The sequence below is a fragment of the Branchiostoma lanceolatum genome, chromosome 3, assembly GCF_035083965.1.
Source record: "Branchiostoma lanceolatum isolate klBraLanc5 chromosome 3, klBraLanc5.hap2, whole genome shotgun sequence".
In the NCBI taxonomy this organism is placed as follows: domain Eukaryota; kingdom Metazoa; phylum Chordata; class Leptocardii; order Amphioxiformes; family Branchiostomatidae; genus Branchiostoma; species Branchiostoma lanceolatum.
In genome coordinates, this window is record NC_089724.1 from 34006475 (window position 1) to 34018121 (window position 11647).

The 11647-nt window shown below is 40.1% G+C and overlaps 1 protein-coding gene across 2 annotated transcripts; it reads left to right on the plus strand.

The window, feature by feature from the left end:
• Positions 1–2558: 2558 nt before the first annotated feature.
• On the plus strand, positions 2559–11419 carry LOC136431517 (uncharacterized). 2 transcript variants are annotated; one of them, XM_066422921.1, is made up of 7 exons: positions 2559–3151; positions 4888–4964; positions 6439–6605; positions 7456–7719; positions 8979–9096; positions 10121–10892; positions 11139–11419. In XM_066422921.1, exons 3-7 carry the CDS (start codon positions 6504–6506, stop codon positions 11284–11286), a joined length of 1404 nt encoding a protein of 467 aa, XP_066279018.1. In that variant the 5' UTR covers positions 2559–3151; positions 4888–4964; positions 6439–6503; the 3' UTR covers positions 11287–11419. The 2 variants fall into 2 exon arrangements, with proteins under 2 accessions (XP_066279018.1, XP_066279017.1); XM_066422920.1 differs by lacking the exon at positions 4888–4964.
• Positions 11420–11647: the final 228 nt, after the last annotated feature.

An 11647-nucleotide genomic window follows, 5' to 3' on the forward strand; every position in this document is an offset into this window, starting at 1 on the left:
ACAGTTTCCAACTATTGACAAATTCAACAAGGGTGAGTTAAATGAAATGTTACTAACATATTGATGTTTCCCCTTAATCTGATCATACGACGTGTCTAGAATGTAAAAGAAAATACGTAACTCAGCATTTGTGAGAGTGGAAATACAAACACACACACACACACACACACAAAAACACACACAATAGTGTGGCACACACACACACAGATTAGCCCAAGACAATAAGGAGGTTCAAGATTCTGAGTCCGCATCAGCAAGGTCAAAGGTGAAGGCCATGAGAAGTAATTTATTCAACTAAATATGTCTGGACATTGTTATGCAAACCTACCGATGCAGGCCATGCACGTCCCGTTATGTCTAAAGACCTTCACGTTTGACTCTGCGAACACGTATTTATGATTGTGAACATCCATATACTACACTATACGCGGTTAAATCATGAGCTCCACGACTGTGAAACCACAGACTGCCTGCAAATGATACATAGCCTACTATCGTCAACAACGAGCCGGAACCATTCTTCTTCTCGGAGAGTAATGTTTACAAGCCAATATCGCGAACCAGCGGTCTAGAACCGTTATCTTAAGACTTTGATGCATATGTTGTTATTTCAAGTGTGATAAAAGGAAATTGATCTCTAACGTTAGATTTTCTCTCTAGTCGTACTGACACGATAATATTTCAACTTGAAACTACCGTCCGAAGCACGCAGAATGACAGTGCTCTTGGACATGTGCGAACATTATTCCGGGAGAGAAGATTTGTCATTAATATATGCCGCTAATTAGCTTTTATACAGTAGCTGTTGTGCCCATCTTGACTTGAAGAGAGTGCCGAGGTCATATAAACGTGACCAAAGAAAAAAAATATATACGACAAAACGGCCGTACCACACACATCAGGCCTTCAGTAACAACCCGTTTGTTGAATCGGTAGAGCGTCACTCAAAGTCGACATCCACCGTCATGGCAACGTGTACATTATTCATGGGAAGTTAGCTGGATGCCGTAGCAAAGGTAATACTACTATGTCTATGTGTTCCTTGTTGTGTTAGGAGCAAACTTTGAGGAAAATATCGTCGATAGTCCACTATCACGCGCAACATTTAGACAAAAAAGTGTTCCTCTCAAACCTTTGTCGTCTGCTTGACAAAAGGATTCTGGGTGATAGTATGGCGGCGGGAAAATGCACGTGCCGTAGGTTGTAGAAACAAAGAGGAGTTTTGATGATTGATCACACTTAGAATCCAGTTGCAGGTTAGCAAAAGAGATTGTAATAAGTTGTCTTGTAAATAATTGTGTTTAGCAGGAAGCGGATGTGACATTTGTCTTATAGACCAACAAACAACCATGTAGTGTGATTCTCCCACGAAGCCCTCAGACTCTGTTAATAAGGCACGGAGAGTTTTCGACGTCGCCAACTTCTAATGCATGGTTATCGAAGCTTTTCAGTCAGTATTCTGAATACGTTAGTCTATCTGGTTTGCATTGCTGGCGTTATAACTGATATTGCATCTAGCACATATCCCTTAAATACGCCGTTTCTAAAAATGGCGAATCTAATTACCCCGCGAATTTATGTTAACCAACGTTACATAGGGACTGTTTTACGTCCTTAGAAAGAAGACTAAACCAGGGCCTCAAAAATACCATGCCTCGGGAACAATGTCTGATTACGTGAAATCTTTGCATACCCCCGGTAAATTTTGAAAAGTTTAACCCTCTGGAATGCCGACTGGCATTTTCTGCATTGTTAAGGATTTCAAAGTAAGAAACAAGGACTGTCGACAACTGTTTCAGGCAGTATTCTATTCGAAGAATGTATACAGACGAATACAATATATTCATTTTTGCCGCTGTCAATAGAGGATCTAGTGCATTTCTTTGTGGTACCTCAAGTTGAGATGGTTTTTTGGTGTGTGAGGGGGTGGGTGTTTTGGAACACTCCTTAGTCTATGGGCGTGCTGCGGTGCAAACGGTGGATTAAAATTACCAGGATCATTTTTTCAATGCGTGCTTACAGCTGAACGGGTGATTGGCCACTTATTAGCTAGCATGTGATTATCCAAGACAGACTTAGGAGCGCGATCCTTCACCAACACAAAACAGGGACTGTTTTACGTCCTTAGAAAGAAGACTAAACCAGGGCCTCAAAAATACCATGCCTCGGGAACAATGTCTGATTACGTGAAATCTTTGCATACCCCCGGTAAATTTTGAAAAGTTTAACCCTCTGGAATGCCGACTGGCATTTTCTGCATTGTTAAGGATTTCAAAGTAAGAAACAAGGACTGTCGACAACTGTTTCAGGCAGTATTCTATTCGAAGAATGTATACAGACGAATACAATATATTCATTTTTGCCGCTGTCAATAGAGGATCTAGTGCATTTCTTTGTGGTACCTCAAGTTGAGATGGTTTTTTGGTGTGTGAGGGGGTGGGTGTTTTGGAACACTCCTTAGTCTATGGGCGTGCTGCGGTGCAAACGGTGGATTAAAATTACCAGGATCATTTTTTCAATGCGTGCTTACAGCTGAACGGGTGATTGGCCACTTATTAGCTAGCATGTGATTATCCAAGACAGACTTAGGAGCGCGATCCTTCACCAACACCGGTCATCGATGACTTTTGCACCGATCATATGTAACGTTATATGTCTCATATATATCTCACAGCAAAATAGGCCCGTGAACCCCACTGAGACACACTTAGACATACATTGTCACATAGAATTTGAACCCGGAAGCAATTTGTCTCAAGAATGCAGAAGCCCTGAGCTGCCAAGCACCTGGAACTATCCATTGATCCCGGGGGACCTATAGACGGGTTCTTGAAGAAGGTGAGATCCAACACCGATGCTAAAAAAAAGACTAGCCAGAAAATGAAGAAAAAAACAGACAGCAAAACAGAAACGCCCCAGAAACAACTCGCTGATTTAAGAAGTAAGAGCTACAGCGGAAATAACAAAAATTTGCCCTACCTCGACAACAGAGTGGTACGACCTGAGGCTACTTCTGAACTTCCGGATTGACATTGTCGGCCATACTTGAACTGGAGTTTTTGGACTCTGGACCTTTTGCTCGGCTGTGCAAATCCAATAATTGCTACCAAACTTACACCAGTTGAGGTTATGATATTGTGACAAACTGAAGGTGAGTGCTTTACACCTCCATGTTTTTTTTTGCAAGACGTAAATATGTTGACGTGGATCGTAATACGTTGATTGTAAAATATCAGCAAAAGACACAGCATTTAAGCATGTTTGTATTACCATTATCTAGACGGGGGGGGGGGGGGGGCTTAAAGTGCCCGCGCCAACTTTGACATATATACGTATATCTGTCGAAAGACGTACGCTAGGACCAACAAACTTGGTGATTTTTCCTCAAATTTAGTTGGCAACAATTTTACGATAAGGTCTCATTCCTGTGTCACGCTGTTCCATTGGAATCAACGTTGAAATACGCAACTTTATGACTGCAAAGCTAGAAAAAAAATCTGGAGATGTTTTACTTTATGTTGGAAGCACACGTGTTCGTCATGCAGCCAAGAAAGATTCACCCAAATATAACCATCACAACGATATTTATCGCATTTCAAACTGCAGGTACCCACTATCCGCACGGGGCCGCTGTTGTACCGCCAGCGCCTGACCATATCACTCATAGCAAAATGCGTTCACGCCCGACCTATCGCTCGGATGACGAAACTTTCCTACCTAATCCTGACAGTAATAAACAAGCTTTCGTCTCAAATTCTTGTTATATCAGGTGAGGCCGATGAAAGGCAATTTATAATCACCTAAACACCGCCTCTTATGCCCAGTTTTTTTTTTTAAGGCCAGATATTATAGAGTATACACGCGGAGTAACACAGGAATGAGACCATAATGGTATAAGTTTATGATCTTTCGTTTTGCCATGGCAACGGGTTTCTGACAGGCATTTTATGCAATTTTTTTTTAAAACAAGGATGTTTCTAAGATTTTCTTGCTCAACCACACTAGTTTTACTACATGTATAACACAATATCTATTAAGATGTAACTTTCATGATTAAATATTCATGATTTATGCTAATTTTATGACGTAATCGGTAAAAATCCAACATGGCGGACAATATAATTAGTTTTGGTATTAACGGGCTTTCTCGACCTCAAAGTCGTCACTACCTGGTACATGGTATTTTCTTTAACCCGAAACATTGAGATTAACATTTCTTGTCTATTTCAGTGTTTTTTTTGGTCATACGTATAAAAAGAGTATTTTCAAAATCTTGAAATGGCCGATCCAAGATGGCGGATCCCAAGGGACACATAGCGTCATTCTATTGTGGTTAACATTGACGTCGGATGACTTGGTATACCTTGACACCAATAAGACACCCTTTTTTGTTTAATACCTTTAGATATTACGGGAATTCTCAATTTGGCCGAAAAAATCACACCGATGACGTCATAACTACGTCATATTACTTCATAACATTAAAAAAATTACAGAAATTTTTAAACTTCACATGTACATTACTCCCTGCAAATTTGGTGATGATACATATGTATGGCAACTTACACATGAAAGTTGAACTATTGCTAATTGTTGACGAATATAATACTAGGTAGATCTAATCTATCTATGGCTAACAATAAAAATAATCTATCGAACAATGTACATGCTCACGCTCTAGTATGTTGGTAACAGTATGCTGTGTCGGGAATGTATGATATTGTCTCGTTTTTGCACATAGTTATATACAAATTTGCCTGCATGGATGGATATAATGAATAGGGCATAATAATATCATATTGAATATCTCTGTCCTTGTAGGTTGTAATATTGTGTCGGACGTACATACAATAGATTGTAACAACTTTTGTCGGTCATCTACATTAGGAACCCTGTCACAGATATACGCACCCTGTTTTACACGGCTGGTTGTCAAAAACCGGGTGCTGATGCCCACCGACAAGGTAATGCTTTGCAGCGCCTATCGCTTCATTCAATATTGATCGAAAAACATTTCGCTCTCACCGAAACTAGATCTACACTCCCCTCAAACAACTCTACTCTGCGGATACAACCTTCAACAAAGAAGCCATAGCATTTTCATTTGACCCGCTCTGAAAGGATTTCAGAATCCAAAAGCTAAACCGAAGTCAGTGGCATTATTGACAACTTAGCCGCGGCGTTTTTAACGGAGGTGTTCGAAATAGAACAGGGGGCGTGGCTTTGGGATCGGTCTATTGGTCAGTATCTCCAAACTATACAACTGACTAACATTTTAGACCAATATTGTAATACAGGCTTATAAGAGCCCCAATCCTCACAAGCCTCGTTTTGGCGCATGCCCCAAAACCGACCCCGGGAAATTCCCTTAGAGCACACCATTAATGGATTTTCTTCAATAAAGTTCAAATTCTATTGAATTGGGCCTGACTAATCTTGAATACCAAAAAAAAATCCCTAGCTGCATCTTTGGTACCAAAGTTAGTAATAAATGAAAATTCCAGATGGAAAGCTATTGCCCTGACAAACATAGAAACCTATGGTCCTGAGAACCTGCTTCTACATATGCATTTCTCTTGTGATAAGATTGTACAAATGGTGTGAGTGAATCAAACAATTCCTGCTAATGGGGTAGGACATTTCCCGAGCAGCCTACGTAACACCTGCATCTCTTATTGGGTCTGCTAGTCCCATAGGTAGACTTTTAAGTGATTCTAGATGTCCCTTATAATTACTAGTAAATCAATGGGATATTGAGGTGTTATTCCATTAATTCACTAGTAAGACATTTTTAGATATCTCTTAAGAGATTTTTAAGTATCTCTTACTAGTAAATTAATTGGATAAAGGGATGCTACATGTATCTTATTAATTTACTAGTAAGAGGTTTTTAGATATTTCTTCTAGTAAATTAATGGGATAAGGGGTGCTATTCCATTAATTTACTAGTAAGAGGTTTTATAAATTGCCATAGAGAAATTACGTGATATCTCTTAAGAGGTTTTAGATATCTCTTACTAGTAAATTACTGGGATAAATGGGTGCTATCCCATTAATTTACTAGTAAACTATTTCAAACATTATAATTTCTCCTTATAGTGAATTCGAATTAATTGGATAGAGGGGTGCTATCCCCTTAATTTACTAGTAAGAGGTTTTAAAAAATTGTCATAGTGAAATAATGTGATACGTTTGTGACAAAAGTTATCACATGTAAAAGTACTTATCACGGATTTCGATACTTTTTTGGAATAAAGAAACGGGACAAATAGCTTGAGCTCTGCTACCAATTCGACGTTTGAGATCAGTTGAGCTGGCTAAGATGGAAGTTCCCATGCAGTGAGAAAATTAACAATAGTGAATGAAGCAAACAATTTGCATAAACTGCAAGTATCTTCCAAAGATATGATGTCTTCAAATTCTTGGGGTTTTTTTCAGGCTTTCGTATCTGGCTGCACTCCGTAGAAGATCACTTGATTTTGAAAGAAAGGCCCTAGACGATCATGGATGTGTTCACAGTGGCCGCAACCATTGCCATTGCTCTAAGTGCAGTCGTCATCGTTGTCTACTTCCTACACACTACACAGTCGTCACCATGGCCCAAGGTTTGTTGGTCTTCGCTCAAGACAAAAATAGTCTAAGCACACCAAATATGATTAATAAAGAATTGGCGTCTTTATAACACAAATCTTATCTTCTTGAAGAATTTAAAGGCCCTCAACATGGTACATTCAAAGTTTCACATTTTTTTTGTTCTAAAGACTTTAGAAGACAATGATTTAAAGGGGAATTATCAGGGTTTTGACATTCAGGTAGCTCAAGTAATGGTGAACAAAGTCAGATTGTGAATATGCAAATCATGAACTGATATTGACAATCATTAAAGAAATTCCTTAAGTTTACTGCGTCCCATTAAAAGGACTTCCAAACATTGAAATTTATGAACATTGATTAGACAATTAATGAGCGAATTTGCATAATTGTTGAGAAAGTGCTGTATCGTGCATACAAAGACATGTGAACCAGCCATAGTCGTGGTGACGTATCCGACAATGAATTCAGACCTCTGTCCAAACTGATTGAATTTTTTCTTCTTGGTCTTCTGGAGACCTTTTCATCTATTCCAGCGACCCACTTTGACTTAAAACAGCACCACGAGACAAATATGTGCATCTTTGCATCTCCCCAACTTTTCCGATGGCGGTTCTATCAGCAAAGTGACCAGAAAGCTCAAAGCTCTAAAATTCAAAATGGCCGCCGTAACTGGAAATGGGTCTATTGGCGCTCAAAGAAAACGACGCGAAAACAACTTTAAAACCATGCAAGACAAGTTGGTGAATGTCAGTTGTAAATTTCTAAGTACTATCCTTGTTTTCTTTCATATGGGTCCTTAGCCTGAAATGAATAATAAATAAACAATAAATATGTCGATTTACTTTTTTTCTATTTGTTTAGACTAAGCAACGTCTGGCTTACACTCGGAAGGTGATACCAAAGAAGAGAAAGCTGCCCTTCAAGTCTCTTGAGCACCTCATACTCAACTCTCTTGACGACTTCCTACCAACGGAAGAAGAGACAACAGTTCAGGACGTGGCAAAGTTTTTTGCTCGTCGTGGGAATGAGTTCTCTGTCTACAGTATAGACTGGGAACAAGACGTGGTGGTGCTGATCCGACCCGTTGATGGTGCGGATCTAAAATCAAATCCCTTCTTTCGTCAGGTTTGTTTTACTTTTGTTTATTATGTATCGCCCATACTATACTACATATCGTGTTTGTAAAGTTTTCTTTCTCCTCCTCCTGTCAAATCTTTCAATCGATTCATTTCGGTCGTCCTTCAGCTAAATAAGCTGAAATTTGGTATGCAGGTAGAGTGAGTGCATACCCCCAGAGTTTTTTTGTCATGTTTTTGATAAATACCTTTACACTGATTTTGTTGAGGATTTTCAGACCAAAAACGTACATTTGGGCCTCCTGTGCTCAGGAATTACATACAAATGACCTGAAATTTGCTATTGGGGTACATTGAACAAATATTCAAAGAACCCCATTCGCAATTTCGGCATACATGACTTCGAAATACAATTTTTTGGGGAATTTTGGGTAGATATTTGGCTATTTTCCTCATATGATCATATATGGTGTTGACCATGTGGCCAGGTGGACTTACATAATGCCACAAATTTATCAAACTCGACCTGATTGGTTAAGATAGTCCGTTCAATTAGGAGCACTTATCTGCCAGGTGCAGACAGGCACAACTTCACTGCTCCCGTCCTTGTGTTCTTCATGTCGTGTCATACTGAAGCTATGTACAATTGTCTGAGAAGGTTTAAAATCTATGCTTTCGAAGCTTGATTAACACAACTTTTCTGGTGATGTTTTCCGACATAAATGTATTGCTCTTTATTCCTCTGTGTGTGTATATTCGCAAAGGCTCATGTTCCTACATCTGATTGTGTATCCTTTCTTCAGAAACGTTTTTGTAATTGTGGTAAAGTTATGTGTTAGTGTTACAGTACAGGTCACGAAATACGCATCAGAAATATGCGGCACGTTTAGCAGAAATTTGTGAAACTTTTGCAAAACCTGAGTTGGTTCCGAAGAACTGTTCGCTAGGTAATGCAAAATTGTCTGGACCCTCGGATTGCGGAAATTCTTGACAAAGCACTCACCGGATTTCATCGACAAAAAATATATATTTTTAAGCTTTGTGTTGTCTATTTGTTGTCATAGTTGTACGTTTTGAATGATATTCCTATTATAAAAGTCAAGGGTCCATTGAGAGGGGGACTTTATACGTTATCGGCTGTTTTTGCCGTGTAGTTAAAACGATCACGCAAAGATATATGATCTTCCTTATCACTTTGGTGCTATCTTATTCAGTTCTGTTTCATGTTCATGGAATGAGGCTAACTATCTCATAATAACTCTGTCGGAAAACAGTTCATAGAGAAAACGCCATTCTCCCTGTTTATAGGCTCAGAGGCGAAATGCAGCCGAGGTCCTCTGTGTTCCCTTTGAGCAACTCCAGGAGGTGGCGAGCGCCGTCGCTGACGAGGTCGCGCATGTGCAGGAAGTCTTCATCTTCATGACAGGTAAGGAGTGGGATCGGACATAAAAGAAGACATAGCATTACGTGGACGGTGGAAAGAAAACATTTATGACTTGCAGTGAAATTGTTGTGTAATGCAAATGCACTACCGACACCCCATTCTGTCTCTTTCTCTTTCCATCTAATGATCCTTTTGTGGTATGAGAAAGCCATCTCGTGTATTGCAAGGGCAGTCATGTCCAACACCTGATTGCATAATTTATGTCTAATCATGCTCAAGTTTGATCAATTAACAAATGCTACAAGTATCGATATCAAATTCCGGCCATTTACCACTGTAGTGTTATGGTATTTCCTCATCAATTGTGCATAATGTCTCTTATAAAAATGGATAATATGCTAACAACAAACTAAAAATCATTAAAATGACTCCTTGAGTTATTTCTAAATCAACGGCAGTTTACGACATAAATCCCAAACCAGGCAATCCTCCAAACTCCCATTGTTAGTTTTTTTTTGGAATCATACATTCTCATTATTATAAAAAGTTAACCCTAATCAACTAAGGTACCTACAGACCCAAAACATTGAAAATCCACCGATCCCTGCATGAGTTATCCTCCTCCAAGTTTCAAACAAAAATACCCAGTGAACTTTAAAACAAGCCGAATTTCGTGCATAACCATCCACAGTATCGAAATTATGTTGTCCATAAACTAACAAACAAACAAACAAACAAACAAGCAAACAAACAAACAAACAAAACAAATAAACAAACAAACAAACACATAAATACACAACCCTGTAATACCGTAGGAAAACACAAGATAAGCCAATTTTCAACTTGACTTTCCTTTTAACAGCCACTACTCACCTACTAGATATCACACCAGAGCTTTCAGAGTTGTGCTAGTATTAACCTACATACACAACCACATCACAGCCGCTCTACCATGGCACAACCAAAAACGTAACCTTCTTGGCCAATGTAAAAGTAACTAATGTCTTTCAAGGTAGCAATAACAATAATAAAGGTATCGCGTCGTATATGTTGTTTTTGTTTACAGGACGATGTGGGTCGACTTTGGTAACGCGACTTGTGGAGGCTACGTCGGTGGCACAGGCTGTGAGTGAGCCTGATGTGTTCTCCGTCATATCCTTTGCTCTCCACCGACTCAAGCGGTCCTCTGAACATAGCCAGACTCCATCTCATCTCGGCTGTTCCGCGGTTCTGTCAAATGAAGAATCTACTATAGCCCTTTTGAGAAACGTCGTCACTTTGATGAACTACACTCTCGTGACGTCTGATCCACGTCATCGTGACACCATATTCTACAAGCTCAGGGTCGAAACCATCCTCTTTGCTGACCTGATGGTTCGTGCCGTCCCGTCAGGCAAGACCGTCTTCATGTACAGAAATGGCTTGGAAGTAACTGAATCCTTCAATCGAGCCCTTCTCCAGCAGAGCTTTGTGCTTTACAAGGTTTTCAGGTGGGGAATGGTGTTCCTTGATCTTCTCCATCCAGACTTCTTCAAATTTTTTGGAGACGACCCGAGGTTTTCGACCGTGCGCCAACGTGGTAAGGGTCTGTTCACGTCGTTTGCGTTTTGGGTCGGTACAATGCAATGCGCCGCCGATCTTCAGAAGAGGCAGCCTGGGCATTTCTTCCATGCCGTCGTCTACTACTCAGCCCTCCTCAGCGACAAGAAGAAGATATTCCGTCTTCTGATGAAGAAGCTCGGTTTGAGGTGGAGTCCGGAGGAGCCAGGGGAAGACACAGATAAGATTGAGAAAGCATTGGCTGAGGACAGTCAAGCAGGGACCTCGCTGTGTGCAAGGTAAGTCCACTCTTCTGCAGGCACTGCCCTTTGCTGTTGATAATTGTCTGGAGAACCCTATCTAACTAATAAATAACATAACCAGTTATCGTGCGCTACCAATTATCGTCCACTTTGGGTCATGCCCACATGTCGAGGTGTATGATGCTCAAGCCAGTCCTTTGGGTTAAACATTTGGTTTCAAGATGAATGACGTTTTGAATGAATTGGACGATAATTGGTAACGTCACGTTATCAATATTACAGCGCGAGGAAACCTGGCGAGAAGTGGGCTCCGGACGTTTCATCGCGCTGGATGGGGCAGTGGGAACGAGAGTACTTCAGGGAGGTCTGTCGCTGTACCGGGAACGAGATCCCCGGGCCTGATTTTCTTCTACCTGGCACCATCGTGTAACACTTACATTAGCCACGCCAAAACAAAATACTCAAGCAACTGGATAAAAGTTTGAAACAGTGAGACGTTTCAGGCAGAATACGCTGTCTTCCGTCAGTGACTAAGGAATTAGAACTGGAGAACCAGGATATTTTTCACAAAAAAATATTAATCTAGGATTTCTTGACATATTCTTCAATAGTTCAATTAGCTACTGTTGTCTTGATACAGGAACTAACAAGTACATATGGATATGGTCTATCAAACCACAGAAATACTAAACTTTGGACAATCATTGGAATCCAATCCCCTGTACATACCCCTTAAAGTTTGTATATGTTCTGATGGGAATAATCCATTTTTGCAATGGGAGGATTTAGAA